The sequence below is a fragment of the Oreochromis niloticus genome, linkage group LG19 (assembly GCF_001858045.2).
Source record: "Oreochromis niloticus isolate F11D_XX linkage group LG19, O_niloticus_UMD_NMBU, whole genome shotgun sequence".
Taxonomy (NCBI): domain Eukaryota; kingdom Metazoa; phylum Chordata; class Actinopteri; order Cichliformes; family Cichlidae; genus Oreochromis; species Oreochromis niloticus.
This window is the reverse complement of record NC_031983.2, coordinates 26,269,583-26,297,318: the sequence shown is the minus strand read 5'-3', so window position 1 is coordinate 26,297,318 and position 27,736 is coordinate 26,269,583. Positions and strand designations below refer to the sequence as shown.

Here is a 27,736-nt window from a genome sequence, read left to right as displayed (position 1 = left end):
TCCTTATAAAGCCCTCGATCTTTAAAATGTAGCTGCCTGTCTCGTTTCTGATTATCTCATGAGTGAGGCTGATTACATTCAGTTGCTAAACAACCTTTTCAACTGTTTGAAAAAGTTGTTTACAAATTAGGCTTATTAGAATTACAAATCATTTCACTTCCTGTAAGCAGCACAGCCGCCTAAGACGCTTGCTGTGCGCGCCTTATTATGCTACAGACTGTGCTCAACATTCACCCAGCAGTATGGAACGAGGCATGCTTACAAAGCTCTGCAGCTCCTTTGTCAGTGTTGACGACGGGGGTTTTGGGGGGCAGGTAGGGGCCAGGGCCCCAGGTGGAGAGGGCCCGCTTGCTGGTGTCGAATTGCTGAGTGAAAAACTCCTGCAGCTTCATGCCGATCTTGATGAGGTCTGGTGTGGTGGACCGTGAAATGATCACCTGGAAAATGTCCCACTGCAGGTCTCCGTGGATGAAGATCTCACTGGAAGGAGAAAAGACGGGGAGGGAAACGGAGCAGATGAGTGAAAAAGGATGTTGCAAGAAACAAAGGAAAGGAAAGCAGGCATAAATGGCTCGCAGATGAAAGAAAATGGCATATATTCTCGACATAATGTCGTGTAATTTCTGTATTCTTGTGTTCAAACTAGATATAAACACAAACCCTCGAGTCCAGACATAATGTTGTTCGGCTTGCCGAGCATTCTGAAACGTGGGCAATAAATGTCAGCAAATTGTCTGTTTTTCTTCATAACCCGCGATGCTTTGAAATTGTGCTCTCTGGTTAGTGTGCTTTGTGTTTCAACACTTCAGAAACTGAATACAAACCTCTTTGTAGAGAAAACATCTGCATTTCAAAGTACAGAGACATGGAGACGTGAAGCAGGCTAATCTCTGATGGCCACAAGAATGAAATGAATAAATGGCACTAAACATGACTCATCTGAAAGTGCTGTATTGATCGTGTTGTGCTGAACGGTGCAGTCACGCTGACATCATACCACACCTTTTCTCTGATAGGCTGGTGTCCACTGTACACAGGTTGACCTTCCATTCATCCTGCAGCTGCAGGTCAGCATTACTAAACACTCCCATCAGGATGCTGGAGCCCATGTAGTCCACTCGCGCCTCCGTGGAGCCCATGGTAATCTGGATCTTGTGGCTGGGCTGCTGGTTTGGATGTTCTGAGATGTGGGCTGCGAATTACACGATAATAGTTACCAATGAGAGCCCACAAGCAATCTCATACCTCTCAACATCAAAATCAGTGGATTCTAGTAAGTAAGGACTGACTTCTTTCTAGTTTACCTTTCTGTTTATTGCTGCCGAACCACAACAGCAACGGGGCAACCCTACACAGCAGAACTCACACTACACATGGCTGCTTTGTATCTGTCTGAGCATGACTGCCCTCCTCCCCAGCCCTGTAAGCTTAAATTCACAGCTCCACAACCAACAAGGCATATCATCTAAAAATGGTAAGCTAACTTGTGTTAAGATATTCAACTGGCATTCATGAAAACGCTTTAGGCTTTTGGTAGGTAGAAACCACAACTGGTACATGTCAATATGTTTGGTCTAATAATAGTTTTATAAAGTCACGCACATCCAGCCACAGCTTCATGGCTTCAGTGTCTTTAAATACATGCTGAGACTGACTGTGAAGCCTCCTCTCAGATAAAAATGGCTCAGCACCTTGTTCTTATGTTTTTAGTCTAAAATACCAAAGTTAAAATGATTCATTTTGCTGTAAATATTCACTTTTGTGTCTATTTATAAACTATTGAAGGTGAACAGGCGAGAAGGTGATGTGTTCTTCACACACACTGTGGCAGATTTAATTCATCTAGAGAGGACAACAAATAGGGACGATTTCAGCCAACAAGTAATTTCTTTAGCTGCCTGCATCTCAAGCAGAAGCATCAGTGATCAGTGCTACATGTGAACCTGTAGCAGGAGAAAGAGGAAAATGAAAGTTTTCAGTTTGGGAATGGCTGTTCTGCATTTAGATATTAAACTCAATGAACAACGATCTAATATGCAATCACTGATCATTTCATTAGTTACACTTTGCTAGGACTATGTTGGACCCTCAGAGAGTCAGACAGTTGCTGCAGATTTGTCAGCTTTACATCCATGATTTCAATCTCCACATCCCAAAGGTGTTCCAGTTTAGAGTACAACAAATTTATCATCATGTTTAGAATGAGTTAGAGCTGCTTTTCGTAACACTTTGTAATATTCTGCTGGATATAGCCATCAGAAGATGGGCACAGTGTGGTCACTCAGGCAGGCTGTGTTATTTAAATGATGCTTAGTCTGTATTAAGGGGCCCACGGCGTGCCGGCAAAATATCCTGCACATCATTACGCCAGCAGCCGCAACTGTTGTTTTTAAAACTGTCGTTTTATGATTTTATCCCAGAAATCGAGACTGGTCACACCAGGCAACATTTTCCCAATCGTCTATTGTGCAAAAGTGGATTTTAGTCTCAGTTTACTGTTCTTAACAGAAAGAAGTCGCACCCAGTGTGGTCTTTTGCTGCTGCACTCCATGTGCTTTAAGGATAGATGCTCATCTGCACATTTAGATTTTTTAACAAAGCTTATTTGAGATACTGTTGCTTTCCTGTCAGCTTGATACAGTCTGACTAATGAAATCCAATCCATTATTATTATTATTATTATTATTATTCTCCTCTGACCTGTTGAAAGAAATGTTCATCATTTGATATTTTCTCTTTTTTTCAGACCAGCCTTTCTAAACTTTAGACATGGTTTTTAGGAAAATCCCAGCAGATCAGCCTTTTCTGAAATACTCACACCAGGCCGCCTGACACCAACAGCCATGCTCCAGCCACGATCAAAGTCACTTAAATCGCCTTTTTGTCCTCATTCTGATGCTCAGTTTCAACTTCAGCAGGTCGTCTTAACTATGTCTGCATGCCTAAATGCACTGAGTTGCTTCCAGCTTCCAAGTGGCTGCTGAATCTATATATTAGCCTATTAAAACATCAAATGTAAGATATAAAATAAAATGCATTTTATGCCTATTTAGCAGAGTAAACATTTTTGTATGTGCATAATATTACATTACTGCTCCCGGTGTTTTAAGAACTCTAGCACTGAACTTTGGCTCAGCTCCACATCCACACTTTACACTCTGTTAGAATAAAAGCTGCTAACGAGTTGGAGAAAAACACCAGATGTCGGAAAGCTGATGCCTTGTTTACTTACAGACCATCTCCAGGGTGTTCACGTCTATATTGCCACCCACCACCCCGCCCTTGGAGTCGAGCTTGGATCGGCCGAGGCCGACAGACATGCTGATCTCTCGGTCTCGGTTGCTTCCGACAGAAAGTCGGCCCTGACTTTTCAGCCCGCTGGTCGTCCAGCTGCAGGGACAAACACAACTGTGAGGCTCCTGAAATGCTGCTGAATAATGTAGAAGGCTTCTCTATGAAACATAAATGACTCATCACAAGAAGTTTCCAAGGAATAAACACAGGTAACAGAGGAAGAAATGAACAGCCAGTTCTGAGCGCTAAACCCATTTTCACAAGTCAACATGTCAACTGTGTTTTCTAACGTGTCGTTGTGCGTTTCACCTTCAGCAGTTTGATGTGTTATTGCCTTTTTGCTTATATCCAAGCGTAGCTATTTTGACAATACAATTCTTGCTTTAAATCCAGGCTGCACCCTTGCATAAAAGTTTTTATGAAAGAAGAATATCCTGAGCTCATAAATGATTTAATTAGAGCTGGAGAAGTGTACCGTCTGGCCTTGGTGAGAAAGAAGCAGAAGGTGTGTGTTGTTTGTGGAGCCCACACACTTCCACTGTGGAAGAGGGTTATTTTTTTAACGTTATGGAGACACAGAGCTCATAAAACAGTACAGCCTTAGTTATGAGGGTGCTGTGTTTGCCACTGCTTCAGCATCATTTTCTGCACTTCAGCCTCAACCGTAGAGATCAGGGGTGTACTGACACCATATTGTGGTGAACAGTAAAATCCAGCAGTGCAGTAGAGTTAAACCGAACCCATAAGAGTGGATGATAAAGGGTGATAAGAAGTGCAGGAGAAGCACCCCAGAGGCATCTGTACGCCAGTTTAACAGCTGTTTACTGCAGTAAAAAGGTAAATAAACAATGTTGGCTATGTTTTATTTAGACAGTAACGTTCTTAAGCTAAATTTATAACTTTAGTTTTACTTTTAGAGCTACAATGAATAATGAAGAGTGCTTTCCAGTCAGTAATTTACTGTTCAAGCGTGGAATCTTTCACTTAAGTTATTATAGCTTTTAAAGTGACTTGATATATGTTACAGTAGCAAAAATTGCAACAATTAGACCAGCATGTGAGCAAAAAACCTAAGGATTCAGACCAATCTATAAGAGAGCTTCCAACAGCTTTTCTCCTCTTGGATCTTAATGATACCATAATAGGAAAGGATAATATAATGTGGACATCTCAGGCTCTGAGGAGGGAACTAAATCAGCTGGTTTCAAACCACATATGACCTGAGGGACTGCAACAGGGCCGGGTATAGGATAACTAAGGATTATATTGAAAGCAACTTTAAGTTTAAGGCTGGTTTCAATGATTGCATCACCTGTTAGGATACTTTAGAATAAACTAAAGAAAATACAGACACTTGTAAACAGGCTTGATTTTGTCTGATGTGTGGCTGTGAAAACGCCTGGCTTTTCTGAGGTACTTATTAAAAATATGTTGTTGGCAATTGATTCTTGTTGTGAGACGAGAGTCTGTTGTAGCCATCAACAAGCGTTAAAGTGGGGCAGCCAAAGAATATACTTTGATTGAAAATCATGAGATACTTTCAGATGAAAGATTTTTATCTCTCATCCATTTAATTAGTGTTTTTTTTCCTTTAGTGCATAATCCCCCTGCTAATTCATTTTTAATGATATTTTGTGTTTGTTTTTCTAAAGTTTCTTTTATGTTCTTTTGATTTTAATGTTTTTTTTTTTTCATGATTTGCGAAACTGGACAAGTGTGGCTAAGATATTCTATAAATGAAAATATAGTCAATAATTTTAAATTGCTTCTGTGTTTGAGTTACCAGAGTAAGAATTCAATCCTAATTATTAGCACGTGTTTGCACAGCGGTGGGTGCACTTACGTATTGTTTCCCATCACGTTGCTCATGTTCATTTGGACGGTGAGCAGCTTTAGGTTGATGGCAAAAACCACCAGCGTCTCCCACGGTGACCCCTGCTGACCTGCTGCCTTCACATTTTTACCAAATGAAGGAGTCGATGTTTTTGTGACTGAATCTAAAAAAAAAAAAAAACAAGGAAAAAATAGGAAAAAAGCAATTGCAGTTATTCTTTCTTCTTTATCTGGATTTTGGGGTGTATGTGAAGATTCATGCTCAGGTAACAAAAGGCATTTAATGTTCCCCGTTACCTCTCCTTGGAGCGGAGGAGTCAGAGACGCTCCTGGTGCGACCAGGTGCAGGGGACTTGAGGTGGCCCAGGCTGCCTGGGGACATGTTGCTTCCGGTGGAGTGCTCCGAAAAGACGTTGGGGGACTGGGGCACATGCTGCGTCCCGGTGCTGCCGTCCCACGTCCTCCAGTAAGCTTTCCGGCTGGACTCGGGGGACAGGTGATGGGTGACGTTTTCAGCTGAGTCGGGAGTGGCGGGGCCGGAAGCTGAAGCGAAGTAAAGGTTCGAAGAGGTAAGTAAAGGACACCCTTGTAAATGTCAACGTAAAGTGACTGCAGGAAATGTTTGCTAAAGGACTGCCAGTGAGACAGGATATTAAAAATGAAAAAAGGCTAAATGCACAGAGGTTAGAAGGTGGATATTGGTGCTCATATTAGAATTTTGGGGGAGAAATGTTCACTCATTTCTGCACCGAGTTAAAGATTTTGTTTTTAGAAACCCATATGAAAGGCAGTGCAGAGATTTATATAGAAGCCAACAATATCTCGCTTTAGTAAAAGCACATCAGTTACACTATGATCATTTCAAATAAAGATCAGCACTGCCAGAAGCCTGGAAAAGCTCACTGTTCCCTGTGTCAGATGCCACATAAAAGCTGAAATTCTACAACAACTTGAAAGCCAACAACGTAAACAACACACGGCCATCACAACACCCGAGTGCAGCCGCTGAGCACTCACGTGGGAGGTTGATGGTTTGGTCCCCCAGGAAGAGGCGTCTGGCGATACTTCGACGATACCAGGCTCTCGGGAAGGCCAGGATCTCGCTCAGTCTTCTCATGTCGTACTTGAAGGAAGCCGAGCCGATGTCACACACAGCTGACGGAAGAATATCACATTAGTGAGCATGTGAAAGACTTCTTTATAAGATTGCACAGGATAAGGCCACAGTTCTAAAAGCTACAGGGGGAAAAGTATGCACTTACTCTCACAGATTGGAAAGACGTATTCTTCAGTCTCATTTATGTGCTTGTAAAATGTCCCATTCAGCAGCTCAAGCACTCACTGTGAGATGCCTATTTCAAACCCTGCGTTAGAGCTCTTGATGTTCCCACTCTCTTTTTACAGTGTGGCTAACCATTTTGGAGTGTTTCTTTTTGAACATGCAGGCTCTCCAGGATCGGTGCCTACACTCACCATACATCCTGCCTTTCTGCTGCTTCTGGCCCGCCTCTGAATGACTGGACTGGTGCCCAGGCCTGTGCACCAACCCTTCCAACACCTGCTCTGAAAAGTGGCTGTGATCTGTCAGTCAGGGAGGCTGATTTGGTATGAGCAGATCGTCATTGTCTCTCTTTTTATTAACTTGCTTGTTAGCGGTTTGTGCTTCCAGACACTCATTTTCTCTGTGCTAGTTTGCAGACACCTTATCATGCATACCTGCAGCTGCGTGTTGCAGAGGTTGTGCACTGGAGACTGGAGAGGGTTTGTTGAATAACTTTATTGTAAAGTGACACTCAGATTTTAAGGTTGCTTGTCCTAACTGTTTGGGTTTAATCTGGCTGGTTAATGGAGTAAAGCTCTTTTGCTATTTTTCCAATTTTCTTTTTAATCAGTAAATTTTAATTCGAATGCAAGTTCGGAGCCCTTTATTTCTTTGTTCTGAGGAGCATCCATATGCCCATGGCTCTTTCACTACTTCTTTTGTTACTTTGTGCTTTGCTTGGCTTCACTGTTTGTATTCAACACTTTCATAAAAAGATAACATTTTTGCCTTCAGCCGTTTCCATCTGGTTGTTTGTGTTACTGCCGTTACCCCCCGATGAGCTGGGGTCGCAACAGCCTGCTTCTGTGCTGGAGTACATTCCCACGGTGCTGCTGATATGATTGAGTACTCAACACAGAGTTTCATATCCCTTAAAGATGCTTCTCTGAAAGGGTTCACATCTGTTGTACATCACTTCCACTTCATATATTCTGGCTGTATTTCTGACTGCTTTACAGAGAGAAAGAAAGGGGCACGCTTCTTGATTCCCACTTTTAGTGAACATGAAATATTTAGCACTATGCAGGAGTTCCAAAAAAACACAACGTTGTGAAAGTTCCTGCTGAGCTGGGACAAACTTTGAGACAGTTCACAAAAAGGATGGCCAACAAAAACACTCAGTCCCAGTCTTGTTAAGCACATCTGCCCAGGACTCCTCAGGCTGTGCGTGCTGACACATGCGACCGAATTTACTCCAGTTAACTAAAATTCTTTGCCTTACGCCTATGTTCAGAATTTAATTTAGGTTTAGTTAACCCTTTTCAAAACTGAAGCTGCTACCAAATGTCAGCCCCAACTGCATGATTGATGTTTTACCTTAAAAGCAATTTAAGTGAAGCGATTAAAAGGTGATTTATGGTCGCACAGAGAAGGATTGTGGGAATTTTAACCAGCTAATTAGCAACACTGACGCGCTTGTGCCTCGTCCAGTCCAAACCAACAGTGTGACGTAGAAGAAAAGGTGACTGGCTGAAAATCGGGGCTTAAAAAGTAACAAAAAAAATGATAAAAAGCAGAGTTCACAACAACAAAGAAGAAGCACTGATGAAAAGCAGAATGCAAAGAGTGAATCATTTTTAAACACACAGCAAAACCTCAGCTTCAGCACTGTTCAGTTCCAGTAGTTCAACATACAGTATGTTTGACAGTCCCCCCACGTTAGCGGACGACAGATACAACATGAAGATATGGATCTTCAAAGCTCTGCGTGGTTCAGTATCAAAGCAGAATCAACACAGCACCATGCTGGAGCAAAGTCCTTCCAGAAGCAAGCCTCACGACTCAGGAGCCATCTTAAAATGGCTCAGTGTATTTATGTGGGCAGTCACGAGAACATAGAAATGCTGAAAATAATCACCAGTCAAATCAGCTTTTGATAATTCTGCCCTAAAATCCATTTTTAAGACGTTTTTCCCCCCTGAACATTGCACTTTGACAAACACCTTCCTTTGCTGTTGCAAACTCTTCTATAAACCCAAGAATAAACTGACAACTTCCTACTTTGTATAACTTTGTGCTGCATAACAGAAAGCATATATTTGATAAATATACCTTAACTTTTGCAGGAATTGTGTCAAATTCCCAATATTGTTATTATCTGTCTAATGGATAGGTGTTTTTCTCTGGAGACGACTGTGTACCTGAGATGTTGATGAGGGTGGTGTCCATTTTACCCCCTTTAGGAGGAATAAAGCTCTCAATGAAAGTGGGGCCTCCTGTTCGCCTCATCCTCGATAAGCTGACCTTCACAAACTCCAGGTTGATGCTCAGAGAGTCTTTCCTTCCTGTCACTGAAGTCGACTCCTCATCCACGGTACCTTCAGGAGGGGGAAAAAATTATGGGTGATGGGATCAGCTGGCATGTAATTATTTTACATGAATCCTATCTACACGAGGTGCATTTATTAGTGGATAAAATGCAGTCCTGTATCTTTAACAGATAAGAATAACACAAAAGTTTAGCATACCTAACGGCCCTGGCCCCGGAGGCAACCCCGTGACTGCAGATTTCTGCTTTCCGGCGCCATAGGGGTGGAAGACGTAGAGGGAGAAGTCAGACATGCAGGCTGTAAAGCTGAGGCCCGAGGAGTTACTCGGGGGCCCGGTGAGGTCGGACTGGCTGCTGCTGTGACGGCTTCTGCCCAGAGGGCTCCCCAGCAACGGAGATGCTGGAAGGGGGCAGGAGAGACAGAAAAACATCCAGTCACACACTCATTAACAGCACTAAACACTTGTGATATATTTAAGTCTAATTCTTAGAATGCATTAGCAATAACACAATTTCTGGATGGAAAGGAGTGAGCTACCAGATATCCAAACTGTGCATTTAGTGACTCGCGGATTTCCAAGACCTGAGATGCATCTTAACATGCATCATCTGGCATAAAGACAGACTGGAGAGAAGAGTAATGAATGCAGGAGAACATGCTGCGAGCAACATTAACTCACACAGGGCCCAGACATGCCATGGAGTGGCAGCTAATAGATATTCTCACGGTGTGCGAAAGACTTTAAAAGAATGTTTCGTTCACGTATCTCTGCACACATTAGAGCGCCATTATTCTGCCAAAATAAACTGAAGTCATGCTCTAGATACCTTTGCTGGGAGGTGGTTTGGGGATATGCTGCCCGGGTGGAGTTGAGGACGGCTGGTGTGACCCGTCTGTCACATGGGCTCCTGTCGGGGTCTCCAGTTCTCCACGGTTAGAGGAGAAGACCAAGTCTAACGAGGGCAGTTTGAGCATACACTCCACCCTGGACATTGGCAGGCAGCTGAAGCGGATCTGAGAGGGCTGGAAACAGAAGACAGCAGATGTTTTTATACACTAAAATTCTTATTTTAGTGTAAATGTATGACTTGTAATTGTTATTTGTCATAATACTTTCCTTGTGCTTTTAGTTTTTTCTTACATATGACACATTAATTATTATTTATGTAAACAGTCGACTTAAATTCCAAAGCAGCTCTGAAGAAATTGCACGAATTACAGCTCATCAGTACCTGGACTCTGACGTAGACAACCACATCCACGGGGAAGGAGGAGTATGCTGACGTTGAAGAGGAAACCAGGGAGGTGGTCGATTCCTCGAGCTGTTCCACTGTATCAAACTGACCCATGTCTTCCTCCTGGGAGGCCACAGCTGATGGAAAGACATCAGAAGAAGAAGTTTACTATGAATATCAAGGAGTCCTCCAAGAACACGGTCCCAAAGGACTGGATTTAAAAACACACCTGTGTAGTTCCTGTCCACTGGAGTGATAGGAATTGTCTCAAGTGCTTTTTCCAGAAAGTCCAGCAGGCAGGGGCTGATCACCATCTCCTCTGGCAGGGTCTGGAGGGCCACCCAGGCATACAGCTTGGCCGTCTTTACCCCTCCACTGCTCTTACCTTTAGCTGCAAAAACACATGAAAGTTAAAGTCATCTCCACACTCTAACTATACACTGACAGCACTTTCAGAAGTTTGTTTCTTGAACTTTAAATAAACTGGAATCATATTAACAGAGGTTCTTTTAAACTGTCTTTTTGAGTCTCTCCCTCTGTGGGGCGCATCAATATGCATGAACCCGTTTGATCAAAGGGTGCCCTCTAGATCCATGCCGTAAAAAAAAAAAAAAAAAAGGGATGGAATCGCATGCATTTGATTTGGTCGGTCCATGTGTAGACTTAAATCATCAGATCGAAGAGGCGTGGCACTCTAGTGTCGGTGATTATGGATGGTACAAGGGCATGCAATTAAATGAGGGAATGCTCAGTACCTGATGGAATAGGTGGGGGCGGGGGAGGTAGGAGCGAGTTAGTCTTGCTTTGGACAGCATTGGGAGGATTTGGAGGGCCGCTATCTTTCATACCATACAGCTTCGACTCTTTGGAGAGAGTGCGGGGCAGAGAGGATCCACGCGAGGCGTTGGGTGACTCCGTCTTCAGGGTCTTGGAGTTGTAGTGCAACTGCAGGGAAAAATAAAGGAAAAAATAATTATTTAAAGCACAAAAAAAAAAAAAAAAAAAACTTGGCAGTTTGGATGATGTAGAAGAAGCTGACCTTAACGTCCACTCCTGGAATGTAGAAAACTGTAGTCTCCATGTCATTGGATTTGGTCGGCAGAGTGGAGGGACATTTCTTTCCAGCTAGGAGATGGCTGGATGAGGGGTAGTTGGGCTGGAGCTTCTTCTTCTTGGGAGGAGATTCTTGGTCCAGGTTTCGGAGGCTGCGCTCACAACTCCTATAAAACCCAAATTACTTTACTGAATATAGAACGTCTCATTTCTTCTGTCCAGTGAGGATAAACCATCACAGCTGTTCAGGTACTTCTGCTAATATAGAGTCTGATTTAATCTACGCTTAATACTACATTTAGGAGGAAATGTGAGACCAACTTTTAATATGAGTTTGTAGTTCCCAGATTGAAAAATGAACTTTTTACTGCACCTCCTCAAAGAAACATCCTCGTGCTCGGGCTGTTGAGTAGTAGGGTGAAGGACGCACTTCCCGCTGTCGATTTCCACACGGACATCCAGCTCAAAGTCGATGTTTCTTTCCGTCGTTGGGCCACTGAAGCTGCGGTTGGCAGGAGTGCTTGGCCAGCGCTCACTGAACAACTGACTCACAGCAGAAAAGCCCGAGGACTTTCTCTGAGACGTTTGGCTGAGAATCAAGGAGGACAGCACCGTTTAGTGAATGCTGAAAATTGAAAAGCTTTTCTTTTTTAGACAAAAAATAAATTAATGGCGCTTTCTTTTCCGAACTGTCATAACAAGTACGCCTGCACTGACAAACGCAATAAGACAACTCACACAGGCCTTCGATAGCTCTGCTGTCTGTCATGCTCGAAGTCTTCCTTGTCCGAGTCTTCCGAGGAGGAAGAGGACAGGTCATCGCGCCTTATGTCGTCATGCTGGAAGGGAAGTGTGGGTGAGAAGACAGCAGGGGTGGCGGGGGCACTGAAAACTGAGTGATGACCGTCGACAACAGATAGGGGATGGAGGTGATGAGGATGGGATGAATCGTCAATGGAGATTGTCGACAGGTCCCCCTCTGACTCCTCAGGGAACTTTAGAAAAGGACAAAAGGTCAGACTCACACAGGAAATGGTTTAATGTCTGTCTAAATTTGTTCCTACGTGGAGACATCGATCCAGGGAATCTGAGAGCTGGAGCTGACGTCTTCAGCAGAAATTCGTCCAAAAAAGGAAGCAGTGTTCTGTAGACTGGACCTTATTAATTAGTTTAACTGATCAGTTCTGAAATTTGTCTTTACTGCTCAAATCAAATTTAATCTTTTATGGCTACACGCCCAGAGGCAGAACACTACTACCTGCAACTGTTCACCCGAGGAGCTCAGAGGTCATGCACTTTCTGTGAGGAGGGATGACAGCTTGAAACAAAGGAAGAAGATGAGGATGAGAAGATGACACACCCCGTCTCAAGATGGTGACAACAGAAAAATGCCCAAGAAAGTGTAGAAGTATCCTTATGACAGCCAGGGAAAAAGCCCATTTGTGTAGGAACAAACATAGTGACAGAACCCAAACAGTGACAGAGGCTGAGCATCAGTTAAATTAGAAATAATCCGTCTGCGACACAAATACTCCTTATAGGACATATTTACAATATAGAGTTTTATATAAATGTGGTATTGATTTATTGAGCAAATCTTGTTCTTTGATCAAAGAGTAAGAGATTTTTTTTTTTAAATTAATATTAGGATTATTGTTATCAATTTCATCGTTAATTATTTTATTGAAAAAAAAAAAGATTTAATGTACACTCACCAAGAAAATAACAACTGCACAACAGATTCATCACCATTCAGTTACAGCGCTGAGCAAATAAACCCAACAAAAGCTTAAATAACTAACTGAGAGATTAAATAACTCATGTCATCAAAGGAATTTTGATTATGCTATTGACGTATATTTTAAGTGGCTACAGGTTGCTTGGCAACTACATAATAAGGTCACCACTTCATTTTAAGACTTCCATCTCTTGCTTTGGTTAAAATTAAGCAAAAATAAATGATTTTTAAAAAAATCATCTTTCATGATGGATTATGTTACGTTCACACATGCCTGTGACCACCTGTTTAACCCGGATTCCAGCCTTTTTCTAAAATTTCACTAAAGTAACTAAAACTGTGGGGTAGGGGGAGGGAACCTTCTTGTGGCTTCTGAAGAGAGAGGATTGTCTGAAAAAGGTTTGGGAACCACAGTTATGAAAGTTGTTTGCAGTTTATGTTTGCAGTCATGCCTTCACGACTGCAAATAATAAGAAAGTTTTCTTATATAGTTATAATTCTGCTCAACACACATGACTGCAGTCTTCACAGTATGAGCCACAAAGTTAATGCTGCTTCAGGGATGTGGGGTTAAAGAGAATTGATTCTTTTCCCCGGGTATTGGCTGAGTTATTATTTGTGATTGTGGCATTTTAAAAGGTAAACTGGTGACTTTACATTAAACGTATTATTTATTTTATCCTTGTGAAGTTTTTGGTATTGTCGGGGGCGATTAAGGACCTGCTGTAGTGACAAACAAAAGCCGACAGACTGTGACTCAGTGGCCACCCATGCATAGTTGTTAGAAATCACTCAATATACTAAGGTTAAAAAAAAAAAGCTGATGGATTATTTTATGCGGCTTCAAGACAGGATGAGTGTGTGTGGGGTGTGAAACTATAATTCATTAAGCAGCAATTCAACTGTAAAGTGTTTTTATTCTGCAAACAATTGATTTTCTGAGAACTTTCTTGGGTTGAGGTCATCTAAATAAAAGCAGGGATAAATTGCTGACTCTCACACTCAGCAGCTAAGGGAATAGTAGATTTTATTATAAATCCAGATGATCCTTATGCACCAGTAATAAATCAAAATCTAACTGTGGACACAAAAGTGTAAGTTATTATGCAAATGAACGCGCTGCTGCAGGTCTACTGCATATAGCCGAAAGTTCCCATCTTATCATCCTGTTTTGATTTTGCATATTCAAAATCCTGTCAGCACTGTCAAGGTAATCACAGAGGAGAAGAGGAAACAGAAGTTTTTGATCAGCGTTGGTTATGTATTTTCATTTTTTAAATTTTATTCTTGGACCATATACCTTGAATATATCTCCTGGACTGACAGGTGCAGACTCCAAACCCTGATTATTAATCTTTAATTGGACAGAAGAGTTATTTTTAAAACGAGTTCATCGCTCTGTTTCTACTGCAACATACTGTACAAATCAGCTTTTACAGAGATCAGTTATGGTAACAAACAAACATGTAAATGGTGGATGAGATGCAGATGATCGCATATAAAATTGCACAAAACTAAAAAAACATTATATAAAATATTGATTTGTTTGGAACTGCTTTAATTAATAAATAAATCAATTAAGAGGTACAATGCAATCTATCAATGTGCTACAGCATATCTGACACATGAAGAAGGCAGGCTTACCGTGTCCTGGATGTTGAAGGTGACCCGTGGTGCCGGAGAGGACACGTCCACACGGATATCAGGGAAATCTGCATCCACATCTCCGATTCTGGAACTGAAGCCAACATTGTGAGAATCTCATTCTTATTTGATTTTGTTTCAGAACATATGGCAGCCAACACTTCTCAAAGCCCGGCCTGTGATTAGTACGATTCATTTCAAGTCATTGTTGAGCATTTGTTGACCCCTCCAGAGTAAATATTTTTCTCCTGTGAAAGGTCTGTGAACTGCCTGAATATCAATACTACATTAATCCTGAGATAATCTGCATAATTACTATAAACAAATGCAATGAGCACTTCCTCTTCACTACATTCTAATTTGTGAGTCACTCCGTCCCTCTTTGTCAGCAAGATAATGGGAAAATGTTTGAAAAACATAATGGCGGCGGCGGCAGCAGCGATGTGAGACAGAGGTCACACGGTCCTGTTTGTTTACAGTGAAGCTCCCTTAATGGTGTCATTTCTATGATAATCTGATACCAGGGAAGGTGCCTCCTGCTGCCCTCCTTTGTTACCTTTGTCTGTCCATCCTTTTTAGAGGTGGCCGGCCCGCTGCCGCCGAGATGCTTTTGGAGCGGTTGTAGCTTGGTTTGTAGCCAAGACCCCACTTATCCTTTAGAGAGGCCGCCTGGGAAAGAACAAACACAGCTAGAAACGGGTCCATAAAAGGATAAATATGACCAACACTCTAGCATTATTTCATGCTATTTTAAGTTAAGGTGCTGTGGCGAATGCACTTCTACTCGGGGAAGGTAGAGAGACGGGGGATTCACCCTCATGCTGGAGCGACGCAGCTTCTTTCTGACATCTCTCCTGATGTCTTTGACGGCCACAGACTCCAGCTGTTGATAGCGCTGGATCTCTTGGTTGATAGTCCCTTCGCTGGCCCCCAGTTTCCTGCGTTCGTAAGAAGAGGACGTGGCTAGTCACTTAGTTGTTGCAACTCTTTAAACAGAACAGTTACAAAAAGCTGGAGTCTTACTTGAGGTCATCGATGACTTTGGCTTGCTCATTCAGTTCTCGGATGTCAACAACCCTTTTTGTGAACTTCCTCCCACGAGCATCAATTATCTGGTTTCCCGTCACCATCGGCCTTCTGGGGTCAACCGTCTCCTGTTGCACCAAAGCAGGAAACCAAACACACAGATGTGGTAAAACTGACTGACAACTGTGACAAACTTTCTGATCAACTGATGGTGCAATTAAGAATCCATCGTCCCGATGTCCCCGTGTCTGATTAAAAGGTGCATTTTTGTGATTCAATCATTAGAAGTTTATCTGTAGAATTATCCACACACCAGGAGCCATGTCACAAAACAAGAGACACCACCACCACCACCACAACTCCTAGTGAAAGAAGGAAACAAAGCTTTATTGCCAAAGGGAATTATGGGCCACTAATCTACTTCTTTTCACCCATCGTTGAAGCTTAATGAGGAGGGCAGTGGAAGCAAATAACACCGCTCAGAATTTTGGAATCCACAGCCTTCATCTCTTAAGTGCAGGTGCCTGAAATGTGACCTTGTAAGTGATTCAACCAGCCTGGAGAAAAGTTTAACACTGCGGGCGGCTACATACACAAGCCCAGGAGAGGGGTCTTTGGGTTCTGCCACTGCCTGGTAGGCAAGGAGATGCGCAGTTTAAGTAGTCGGCGGGGACAGATACACTCTGAGGCCTGGGGCTGAGACCCAGGATGTGGTTTACCAGACGCTTCCTTAAGGTCAGCCGAGGGCTGAACTCTGGAGTCTGTAAATAACAGCAGGGACAGGTGAATGGAAAGGTGGAACAACGGACAGCCTGGGTCAGACTTCGCCTTCTGAAGCTTTTTTTAAATGCAAGCCAGGTAGGATTTGTTCAAACGGACTGATGCATTATTAAAGGAATAGTTCAACATTTTAGAAATCCACAAACACTATCCTGTCGACAGCACGATGAGAAGATATCGTAGATCTTACCTGCGACACCACAATGAACAGCAGCTGGTTAGCTTTGTGAAAAGAGAATATAGGCAGTCCTAAAGAACCCAAACTAACACATTTTATCAGTTTGTTTAATCTGTGCAAAAACCAAAGAGAAAAAAAACAACAATTTGCTGTTTTACTGAAGGGTTACGTGCCTGAGTGTTTCCTAGCTGGGAGCTGTGGCCTCAATCTTGTGAGGCTGCTGGAAACCAGCAGAAAATCATAACAGCCCCCCAGACAACCCAAACCAATTTGTTTTAGAGGCAGCTTTAGTTATCAACACATTCCCTGTTTCCAGTCTTTGCATCAAACTAAGGTAACAGCTGCTGCTGCAGTCTGTTATCTCATTTACATACACCACAGTGGTACTTATCTTCTCATATTACCAGCTGCAAAATAAGAGAATAGATGCATTTCCCTGAATGTTGAACTTCTTCTTCAACCTGTGATACTGACTAGTAGTAAGCTCGACAGCTGAATATCCCCACTTCAGTTTAGAGTTTTTCTTTTCACAACTTTCAACACTGGAAATATATATTTTTTTAGCTATTTCCTGAGAACTTTCTAACTTAAAGGAGACCATCTGATCTGACTGATGTAACAGCTGCTTGTGTCTCGTTAAAGTCAAGCTGTGAAAGAACGACTGAATCCAGCTGTGGCGGAAATACACAATTACTCTTTAGCAATCTTCCGAATTCAAACTAAACTGTAATAAAAACGAACTGAGGGGTATCTGACCATGTGCGTGGTGGGTGACATGGAGTCGGTTTCGTCCTCATCTGAAAGGTCTGCCATGTTCACAGAGTTCAGATCAGCGATGTCGTCTATGTCCTCCTCGCCCGTCAGGGACGTCAGGGTGTTACCCAGAGCGTTGAGGCGCTTGCCGATATTGGGGTCCATGTGAACGTCGATTCCACACATCTTCCAAAGCACATTGAGAGTCCAGGTACCAGCGCTGCTGCTTTCTGTTTTGGTGAAAAGGAAGCCAGGATTGAGAGGGAAAACAGTGGATGATGTGGGCAAAATTAATGCAATAAATAATAAAATTTTCCACACAGCCTCAATATCATTGTGCAGCTCTAGGGTGTGATCTATATTTAATAGACCAGAGCACAGTTAAAAGAACTTGCCTGCAGAGGGCTGCCCTGTAGTCCTGGAACACACTTCATATGTACCGTCAGGGACTACACCTGCACACAGGTACATACAAACAAATATCTTTTATGATCTCTATAGAGACACACTGACATAGTCTTCTCCTGCCCACTAGCTCACAAATCAAATGTGAACGGGCTCACACAGTACACAATTTGTACTTGAAATGGCTTTCTGCAACACTTAGATAAAAACATTTGCATAAACTGTGTCACTCACAGGCATTCATGACGAGGTCTCCCCGGACTTCAGGCTTCCAGTCGTCCCAGGAGGTCTCGAAGCCCTCGGCGAAGCGGATGCAGAAATTTTTGAAGTGTCCTTTACTCACCAGGGACTCGGAGGAGCAGGCGGTGATCAGTGTGCTCTCGATGGTCAGGACCAGTGCAGAGCCCGTGTCAAAATCTATGCTGTGATTGGCCTGGTGGAATGGCAGGGAGAAAGGTTACTCTGGCCTCAAGGGAGAGAGGAGAAGGTGGGAGAGTACAAGGAAAAACAAACCACCTCCATTTGTTTGGAAAAGGAAGCGCTGGCAACACTTCATTCTGTACAGCCGTCATCAACTTAACTAAATATTAAGAACAATAGCACAATGGCAAATTATTGCACATTAAAGGGGATTTGCTATGCTTATTTCCAGCTTTATACATTTTAGCTTGGACTCTAGATTATACATGATTCACAGTACAAAACAAATAATCCTTTTTACATCTTTCGGGCCTCTGTATAGTCTGTCTCCACACAAGGTGGTTTAACACCCTTTGCACCCTCTCTTTAACGCATCTTTACTCTTATGGCCGAAAAATCACCAACAGAAGCTTTGAATGGCAGGTGAAAGAGTGGAGCCAGAACTGTGTACCTTACCAGGTCAGCATATCAGTTCTCATTAGCATCATAAAGATCCAAAAAGTCTGAAACTTTTTTGTTTGTTATTTTAGCATGTTTAATATTAAAGTCCACCTGAAAATAAGTCAAAAGCTTAACAAGAGAGGTCCACTTTAAAACCTTCAAGGGAACAAGTTTAAGTGCTACTGACATAAATATATCTCTGAGTGAAGTGTTACCAAGCTCTTCAGTACATTTCAAGTTCAAACACAGAAAATCAGTGATTAAAGAAGAAAAAACAAACAAACAAAAACCCACACATCCAAATTACATGAATTTGATTAACCTGACATTAGTCCCAGAATAGCAGTCTGATCATCATCATTAGGAAAATACATATATCTGTATCTGAACTATTTACTAACCCATTTTTAATCAGCTGGATGAAAATAATCAGACCACAATTTTGGGGCAGCTATTACAAGATCCCAGATATAAACCAATGCAAAATACCACATGCATACAAGCGTAGAGAGAGCCCACCATGTGCAACACTGCACCTAACTATATTCTTGATTAGTCTCGTATATAGAAATGTACGTAACTTAAAGGCACTCACATAATCAATACTCAATACCAACAGGCATAACTTTTATGATGAAAACACACCTCAAACACCAGCCCGAGCTTCACTACTTGTTATGCCGCCGTTAGAGAAGCATTTTTTTTAAACCACAAAGCACCTATGATGCAGTATACTGCAGTGTGACAGGTTTTATAGAAGAGCGTCACTCAGTATCAGTCAACACCTCACACCAAGCCATCCCAAGAGATGTAATAAACTTTTGGTTACTTTTCGTGCATTTCTTTGCTGGCCTGCTGATGAGCTGGCCCCAGCTTCAGAGTTTGTGCCCTCCGTAACTGGTTCTTGTCCTCTCTATGGAAATAAGTGTAACATAACTGTCTGTGTCTCAAATCTTTCCAATCCTAGCATGCAAAGTAGAATAAGCATAATTCAAACTATAATGAATGAGTACAGTAAAATATAGGACACCCAATATGCACATGCTGACTTAAAATAACTGTGAGGAAGCCTGTCTGTTGGGACTGTATACAGATTTACAGCGATTATTGAGGAAGCACTGACATCAGATATGATAGGAGTAGCTCAACATTACTGAATGGTTCTTGGTATCAGTCTAACATGTCTGCAGACTGGTTGGTGATGAGCTGGAAATTTCCAGAAGCCAGGGAAAAATGTGGATTCTCTAACTTCTCAACTTTTTGCTGCAAGTTGCTGGCTGCTGCTCGGTGGAATGAGCTGCAAGTACAGCAGACTGCGACCAACTACTAGGCAAGCAGCAGTTAAATATTGTAAATTGTGATACAAACTGGAAATTGCCTTCTAAGTAAAGATAGTGTCTTATGACTGTAACCAACATGTTTCAGCATAAACTACTTTTACTTTGAAGGCAAGCAGTCTGCATTTCCAGTTTACCTACTGCTACACTAGGTGAGCATTTGCAGACATAGGAAATCAATGTCTTCCATGAAAACTACTGCAGATTGTGGCATCTACTCGTGATCAGTGTAGATTCATCAGCACATTCAAATTTGGCTGATCTGAAAAAAGCAGCAGTGATGGAAGCAAGCCATAGAGCCACAAGCAGAACACCTTGTTGGTGATTTTTGTTTTTTATAACTTTTGAAAGTGTGTATTTCAAGTCAGCATATATTAAAACTATTTACAAAACAAAATAAGTGATGCACTTTATATCCTAAACCTGCTTTCAAAGGATACTTAGAGAACAGACTTTAAACTTTGTACTGCTGCTTAAAAACATATAAGATTATTTATAAGAAAACATTCTAACACTCAAAGGGACTGACCAATGACACTTGGCAGACTCAGTCATAGCATATTACCTGAGATGTGTTGGTAATTGGCAGGCAAATACCCAGGTCATTGACAGTCAGTTGGAGAAAGAGGGTGCTGAATGCCTGGGCAGAGGTCTGTTGAATGCCTGGCAGCTTATCCACCACTTCTTTTGTGGCCACGTGGATGTCCTTGTTGAGGGCCATACGCTGCTCATTCCAGTTGTCATATGCTGCTTTGTAGTTTAGCCAGAAGAGCACAGCTGCAGGAGAGCACAGTGGTGGGATGAATAAACATTAAATAAGATCTCAAATGTCATTTAAGTAATTTATATCAAATTTTGAGACATTAAGGAACCAAAAACTCCAAATACGGATCTAAATAAGGAAAATCAGTTTTTCCCAGAGCATGAATAAATCACACACACTTTATCCACCAGTGTTGGAATTGGCATCAAAGTGTGAAATAATGTTACACAGTATCAAAATATGAAACCTATACTTTATACTGTTGATTCTTCAGTGTTACCCAACAACATTAATAGGACTTTTCTCCAAACAAAAATACTTGAACAGCATCCTAATTTATGCAAACCAGAAAGTCTTTCTCCAGTAATGTCACCTAAATATGTCAGCTACATATCTGAGTCTTATTAAACCAGACTAAGTAAGACCGATGGAGTCATCTTAACAGACAGACATGTTTCTAAAATTTCTACAAAGTGTTTGATGGGTCGGATTATTGAGACACAGTAACAATGAATAATGTATAATGGGAGTTTGAAAAAATGTTAACAGGAGCTGAAGTTCGGCAGTTGCTTCCAGCTGTAGATGTTTTCAGTTTATTACATTAACTGCAACATCAGTTAGTAGCAGCGACTTTTAAACACATGGCAAAAAAGCAAAAACTTAATCGCTTGGAACAAATTATCCCAGACAGGTTTGATAAGGATCCAACAACAAATTACACTGTGTACTTTCCTCACACAGTCACAGCTTTTAAGCTGTCACATCCATTTACTACACTTTATTACACGTGTATATATACCGCCCCATAATTTCATAAAGGACATGCCCACTCTAATTACCAAAGTAACTTTAACAATAAAGCTGCCACGTAAAGAAAAGTCTGACTTCAAGGATAACGTATGTTTGCTGTACTGCATTATACATAATGAGGCTTCTGATCCTGGTTCAGTCAAGAAAGCTGTGAGAAACTTTGAACGTCAGAAAAATCATCACCTTAAAATACAGATTAAATATCATGCAGCCCATGTTTTAAAAGACCTATACACCAAAGACAGAAAAAAAGCAAACCTAACCTCTGTCAAATGCCACGGGCTGAGCGAAAACAACTGGCCTGTTGAGTGTGATGAGAACGGCCTCTTTGTCAGTGGATCCACTGATTTCCTCCTGCAGAGCGTTCCGCAGACCAATCCGAGTTTGGAAGTATGCCACCTGGTGGAAATCTGAGCCAGCTTCTTCATACACCTTTAAAGTGAAAGTGAGAAAAGGAATCCAATAGTCATCTGATACGATAAAGCACGGGACGAACGGGACCTGTTAAGAAGTGAGGTTTCTGTCTGTATGTTGAGTAAGACACACTGCTCAAGAAAGTGCAGGATTTCATTTATACCTGGTGCTTGACAATCTGTCCAAGGGCTAGGTTGAGGTCAACTTGACATTTTCCAAAGAGTTTCAGGTAACTGCTGCTGCCTCCCGAGTGAGCCTTGCACTGGATTCTGTTGGACAGCTCGAGCTCAATCAGGCCCGTCTCAAAGCGCACGGCTCGCATGGAGGGAGTGGTTGCTGTCATCTGGATTCCCTGTGAACACGAAGACAACAATAAAATCTCCACAGAGAAACCTTTAACTGGTTTCATCCCTTCAAAACAACACAAAGCTTCTCCCAAAGAGAATAATTTTGCATTTCTGAAACCAACCGAACATCACATACCTTGAACCTGAGGCTGAGAGAATAAAGCAGGATTTTGGGCTTGTCTGCATCTGTTGAGGTGTCATGCTCATTCCAGAGTGGGATGGGTTGTTCTCCTCCTGTCAGAACAGAACAAACACACCTTACAGGTCACTTCAGGTCACACACAAGCTGGATAAAACATAGCTACAGTGTGGCAATGTGGACGGTGGGCAGATGTCCAAGTATTAATCTGCTGTAGTGTTCAATTGCAGCTTTTCCTCCTTAATGTGCCTCCATCGTTATTCTTTTCTCTAAAATGGCAAAAAACTACCACTACTCTCTCTGTTGGGCAATTATATCAATCAAGCCTGGTGAGCTTAACAAATTACTATCAATAATGTTGTGGAAATAAACAAGGGTGGATTTGTAGCAGTGCATCGGGCATTGATATTTGAGGGAAAACGATTTTTTTAGCAACTGAAGCAGCAGCTGCAGGATACAGAATGCTGTGGGGAAAAGCCAGATGTCTGAGATTAGATTAACTTTATTGATCCAAGAGGAAAGCTCGGCTGCTGCAGCAGCACATAAAGGATACAGTACTGGAACGTGATTCTGTTAAGTCTGTAAAAATGTTAAAAAATAATAATTAGAATAAGAATTTTAAAAAACAGAAGGTTTAGGTTACAGTACCTGACACTTTCTGAATGACCTCGTTCACTTCCTTCATGAAAACCTTTTGCAGAAAGACCAGGTGGTTGAGCAGGTCTGTGGTCAGGTTGTGCTCAAAAGAGCCAATCTGTGCATGAGAGAGGACAGCGAACACAAAGATCAGTTAGTTATTAAAAATAACAAAACTTTAAAGATTTAAAACGCAGATTGTGAATCAACAGGCCTTTAGGTGAAGCACCTGCTGCTATAGCTTTTTACCTCAGCTACACATCGCAGGTAGTTGCCCTGCAGGTAGTTTCCTTGTTTTGCTGGGAAGTCGTCTTGCACCCAGCCCTGGTCTGAGTGACTATCGTGATCCTCCATGATGTACTCTCCCGACATTGTAACCGGCGGCAGCGTGAGGCTGGCTGATGGCGACATAGTGTGCTGGGACATGTCCACCGGGGACACTTTTGACTGAAAGCAAAGTTTGTGGTTCGGCAACTCAAACGTGAAACTGGTTTGTGCTCCTAAAGACAAGATGGTGAGAGAAGGAATATCATGACTCATTAACCTCAGCAAATTGGTACAAAAGGCTGGGAGGAAAACAATTATTTTAAATAAATATCATTGCAGAAGGTAGTATCAGATATATTTTCACACACCCGTCATGCCGTGGCTCTTCATGCGGCCCATCTTGTACTCTGCTTTCAGTGATGGGAGCAGGGCTGCGCCAATGGTGATGCCATCCATCATGGCGCTGAACTTGAGGACAATGGGCTTCTTCTCCAGGCCTTCGGGAAGCTGAGGGAACTCGTTGGCCTCGACGGGGGTCTGGTTGATGCTGGATGCTTTGTCAGAGGGTTGTGGGGTGGGGGTGTCCTCCCTATTAGGAGGTTGGCTGTTAAAAAACATAAAAACAATTACTCATGAGGTCAGGATTGCATGACTTTCTACTTTAGCCACAACTTTGGCTTTTAAAGTATTACATAGCCTTAATCCCACTTAAATCCATCAACTTCTTTACCGCCTTTTAAATCCATTCTTTTACTCCGAGGCGTTAATGAATGTTTGATATGTGTTTATAAATGCCGCCTTGTTCCCCAATGGCGTGTTTGATTCTTTTTTATAATCTCCTCTTGTTAATATTTCTGTGTTTCTTTCAGATGATTTAATTACTTCCATAGGATGAGACTTTGTTCTAAAGTGCTATATTGATAAAGTTTATGTTTATTACTATGTGTGTTGTATCGTCAGGAGGGTGGCTGGCTGCGTGGGTTTCCTCCCACAGTCAGAAACGTCCATGTTAATTTAAACTGATGATACTAAATTGGCTGCCAGTGTGTGGGTAGATAAAGTGCTTAAGTAGAAAGTAAAGTGTTTTATAAATGTGTGTGGAAATCACTCTGATTGGTCAGTGAGAGTAGAAAAGTGCTACATAGTTACATGTTCAAGTGATGATGTAATATGTTAATGTCTGGACGGGATTTGGGAAGCAGTGCCTCCGATTTTTCCAACCCAGCGTTATGAGGTAAACTGCGTTGAAGGAAGCTACACTCGGAAAAGTCGCTGCTCAGTTATGTGTGTGTTATTATTCAGAACTCTGCAGATACTGACTTCCATTCCAGCGAAAATCAAATTATAGACAAGTTCTTTAATACCCAAAGCACACCTACAACTCTATAAATATATTAACATAATTCAGCATATTACCATGGAAACTGACCACACGCAGGTTTTAAAGGCAGGCGACAGTGTGGACCTGCTGTAGTAACGTGTCAGTTTAGTAGACATTAAGAACTGAATGAGTAAACATTACAATTCAGAGACAGCACGTGTTGGATGGTGGATTCATTTATGGTTTCAAGTTGAGCACATTTTGAAACTGATTACTTTGAAGTGGGGGAAAAAAGCTGTGAGAAAGGCTGAATAGGTGAAGCAGACGTACGCATTAGAAGGCTGGCGGATGAGGTCGGAGATCTGCTTGGAGAGCTGATGGGAGCTGCGGACCATCATGCTGTGCAGCGTAGCCGGGTGTTGGGGAATGTTGATCAGGATGGCCCCCACTTTGAAGACAGCAGCGTTGTTGGTCTTCAGGCCCCGCTGGGCGCTGTACAAGGCCTGAGACTTGGCGATGTTGCATTTGACCACCGTTCTGTAAACACAGAGGAAACCGGAATAAGCAGCGGGACAAAAAAAGATGCAATCATAGAGAAGACGTGGACGCATGAATGAAGGTGGGGTTAGACACCAAACAGTGAAACACCATGCAGATTCAGGACTGCAATTATTTGTGTGTGCGTCTTTGTTTTTTGTTTTTTTAGGGACGTAATGAGCGTAATGGTAGTGACGCTATGAATGAATAACAAAGAATGCATGGTCTGCAAGCCTGGCTGGCTCAGCTAACGGAAAATGATATCGCGTGGACTAAATATGAATACACTGCAAGTGTTTTATCAGACTGATGACATTAGAAGAGAACATGAATGCTGTAAACAAATACAAGAAAGCTGAATAGATAATGAGACACCATTTTTTGGCTTCAGTGCCTCCAGGTTTTCTGCTTCTCACTGGCACAACGAGATACTGCACTGACTCACTTTTATTTTTCTGACATCTTATAGAAAAAAGTGAGATGAGAAAGAAATCGGATGATTTTATGTTTTGGGGAAGAAAAAAAAGTCAGCAACAACAATCCACAGGTCTTTAGCCAGTGGCAGTTGCTCCATTTACACAAACTTCATGGGGACAGAGCTGTGTAAATGCTCACTGAAAACAGATGTGGTAAACAGGTGACTGAAACAAATGATGGATGTACATTTAAGGAAGTAATGCTTTTGGTTTAATGAGTCCCCTAAAAGGCAGCATAAACATACAGAAACTCTTGTTTAGCAGTGCTGGTGGGAGATGTTGGGAAATCCTCCAGTCTAGGCAAGTAGTTGGAAGAGAAAGCAAATAAAAAAATAAAAAAAAAAAAAGAAGAAGAAGAAGAAGAAGAAGAAAGTGTAAAATACTTTGAGAAACTTGAAGGTCAGAGCAATTTTTCACATTAAATGTACTGTTAAAATGTTTTAGAAGTTCAGGCTTTATTTATGATAAGGCTCTGGATTAACAAAGCAGTTAAAACACAAAGATGAGCTCAGGCAGCTCAGAGAACCACAGTTGAACATATTCTTAATTAATCTGCATCTAGAAGGCAACACTAAAACAACTTCTGACAACCCACTGGTATGTCAGACACCATCGTTTTGTTTTACTTCTGCACTGGGACCTGCTGTCTTTGCACACTGTTATTACTTGAGTCAAAAGGACAAGAGCCAAAATAAGCAATCACAGTAACAACTCGAGAATGCTACTGTCTTGGCCACATAAATCTAAAAACAGGCAGAGTGTGCAGGTACATTATGGAAACAGTATTAGGGCTCAGTTTTCTTTTCACAGTGGGAGGATTTCTTAAGTAAGCCATGTATTTATGTAATAAACTGAATCAAAACTGTGGAGACACACTGGCCTGTCTAAAAGCATAAATACAAGGCTTGCAACCTGATTAGGTTGGCTACCTTTTGAGGAAATTGCTTGCAGTAAAAAGAAAACATAATAAAATTACCTGGCTGGATAGGAGCCTGTAAATAGTTCTCACTGAGCACTAACACAACCATGTTTTAGTGGGCTTTTAAAGGTGTTTATGGAGTTTATGCTTAAACACTCAATCAACTTTTTTTGATAAGAGTAAACTACATTTTGCAAAAGTTGTTTACTTTACAAAATTGTGATTAAGAAATAAAAAAAGACACATTTTTAAAGAAACATTCAAACTAATAGAAAAGAAAAACACTACCACCTGCTGAATTATTAAAAAAGAAAGAAAAACATTACAATGAGAGAGAGGGAGGATCAATACAGTTAAGATTAGACGGGAACAAAGCGCTTCGATTAAAATGCTTTGTTTCTTTTTAAATAGCTGCTAAAATATTTAATCGACAGGCTGAACAGAAGGAGAGTTTGCACGTACTGAATGTCAGGAGTTATCCCCTCCAGCAGAACGATGTTTACCCCTCCTATGTGAGCCGATGCGCACGTCTCTGTCATTTTCTGGTGCAGAATATCTGCAGGCACAACAACACCAAAAAAGAGATCAGATCAAACAAAACAAACTTCTACTGACCAGGAACTTCCCTTTTTTTGCACACCTGCATCGATCTACTTTGGGACTTTCCAAAGTTTCATATCGGATCTTTCCTACCATAAAAAAAGATGGAAAAATCATTATCTCTGTCAATATCCCTGCCTAACCTTTCATCTTCTCCTTCAGGGTGAAACTTCCATGTATCTTCTTCAGTTCTGCTTCCATGGTCAGCCCGCCGATGTCTGCCTCCAGGTGTGTGCGGTTCACCATGCCAATGCCGAACACGATGAGCGTGACGTGCTGAGGCTCGGAGCTCACAAGGCTGCGTCGCCTTCCACCTGCACCGGGAGGCTTGCTGGGCGTGTTGGGATCCTGCTGCTCATTCTCAAATATCACTTTACAGAACGGCTCCGAGGTGTGACGTCCTGTCTCTGTGGATATGAATGATTGGAGGGGATTTAGATTTACACGTTACATTAAAAACTGTTTCTGTACTTTCATTTATAAAAACGGTGATGACAGATGCACCACTTTTTTTTTTTTTTTTTTTTTTTTTTTAAATGGCAAAGTTTATCCTCCCACTCCTGAGGAATGGTCACTACGTCATAGCCTCCTCTGTTACAGCAGCAAAATATTCTAGTAGCATGAACTGAAATAGGTGTGTCACAAACAGGAGAAATTAATGAAAAGGTGTTTATAAAACAGTGATCATGAAGGAAGTCAGATTTGCAGAGCATAGTGTGCAGATTATAAGACAGTAACAACTTCTAAAAATAAAGTCTGCAACAAATGTACGAAAAGGT

At 41.8% G+C, this 27,736-nt stretch overlaps 1 protein-coding gene across 10 annotated transcripts in view; it reads right to left on the bottom strand.

Moving 5' to 3' along the window:
- Nucleotides 1-27,736, bottom strand: part of kiaa1109 (KIAA1109 ortholog) — a 72,892-nt gene that overhangs the window by 6,476 nt on the left and 38,680 nt on the right. For 2 of the 10 annotated variants that reach the window (XM_025900930.1, XM_025900931.1), the window contains exons 50-85: nucleotides 27,101-27,364; nucleotides 26,820-26,913; nucleotides 25,684-25,734; nucleotides 24,756-24,962; nucleotides 23,473-23,708; nucleotides 23,087-23,337; nucleotides 22,850-22,955; nucleotides 22,199-22,296; nucleotides 21,879-22,067; nucleotides 21,565-21,733; nucleotides 20,294-20,505; nucleotides 19,221-19,304; nucleotides 17,765-17,963; nucleotides 17,521-17,580; nucleotides 17,129-17,355; nucleotides 16,008-16,175; nucleotides 15,412-15,542; nucleotides 15,203-15,326; nucleotides 14,945-15,057; nucleotides 14,389-14,482; nucleotides 14,045-14,098; nucleotides 11,745-12,001; nucleotides 11,380-11,595; nucleotides 10,993-11,173; nucleotides 10,709-10,898; nucleotides 10,183-10,344; nucleotides 9,951-10,090; nucleotides 9,546-9,741; nucleotides 8,917-9,117; nucleotides 8,590-8,766; nucleotides 6,145-6,282; nucleotides 5,425-5,670; nucleotides 5,138-5,291; nucleotides 3,233-3,390; nucleotides 1,003-1,192; nucleotides 263-480 (exon numbers count right to left, since the gene is read on the bottom strand). In XM_025900930.1, coding sequence (XP_025756715.1) covers nucleotides 263-480; nucleotides 1,003-1,192; nucleotides 3,233-3,390; nucleotides 5,138-5,291; nucleotides 5,425-5,670; nucleotides 6,145-6,282; nucleotides 8,590-8,766; nucleotides 8,917-9,117; nucleotides 9,546-9,741; nucleotides 9,951-10,090; nucleotides 10,183-10,344; nucleotides 10,709-10,898; nucleotides 10,993-11,173; nucleotides 11,380-11,595; nucleotides 11,745-12,001; nucleotides 14,045-14,098; nucleotides 14,389-14,482; nucleotides 14,945-15,057; nucleotides 15,203-15,326; nucleotides 15,412-15,542; nucleotides 16,008-16,175; nucleotides 17,129-17,355; nucleotides 17,521-17,580; nucleotides 17,765-17,963; nucleotides 19,221-19,304; nucleotides 20,294-20,505; nucleotides 21,565-21,733; nucleotides 21,879-22,067; nucleotides 22,199-22,296; nucleotides 22,850-22,955; nucleotides 23,087-23,337; nucleotides 23,473-23,708; nucleotides 24,756-24,962; nucleotides 25,684-25,734; nucleotides 26,820-26,913; nucleotides 27,101-27,364 — 5,955 coding nt within the window. The remainder of the gene's footprint in view (nucleotides 1-262; nucleotides 481-1,002; nucleotides 1,193-3,232; nucleotides 3,391-5,137; nucleotides 5,292-5,424; nucleotides 5,671-6,144; nucleotides 6,283-8,589; nucleotides 8,767-8,916; nucleotides 9,118-9,545; nucleotides 9,742-9,950; nucleotides 10,091-10,182; nucleotides 10,345-10,708; nucleotides 10,899-10,992; nucleotides 11,174-11,379; nucleotides 11,596-11,744; nucleotides 12,002-14,044; nucleotides 14,099-14,388; nucleotides 14,483-14,944; nucleotides 15,058-15,202; nucleotides 15,327-15,411; nucleotides 15,543-16,007; nucleotides 16,176-17,128; nucleotides 17,356-17,520; nucleotides 17,581-17,764; nucleotides 17,964-19,220; nucleotides 19,305-20,293; nucleotides 20,506-21,564; nucleotides 21,734-21,878; nucleotides 22,068-22,198; nucleotides 22,297-22,849; nucleotides 22,956-23,086; nucleotides 23,338-23,472; nucleotides 23,709-24,755; nucleotides 24,963-25,683; nucleotides 25,735-26,819; nucleotides 26,914-27,100; nucleotides 27,365-27,736) is intronic. The other 8 variants (XM_025900934.1, XM_025900932.1, XM_025900936.1 and 5 more) reach the window with 8 other exon arrangements.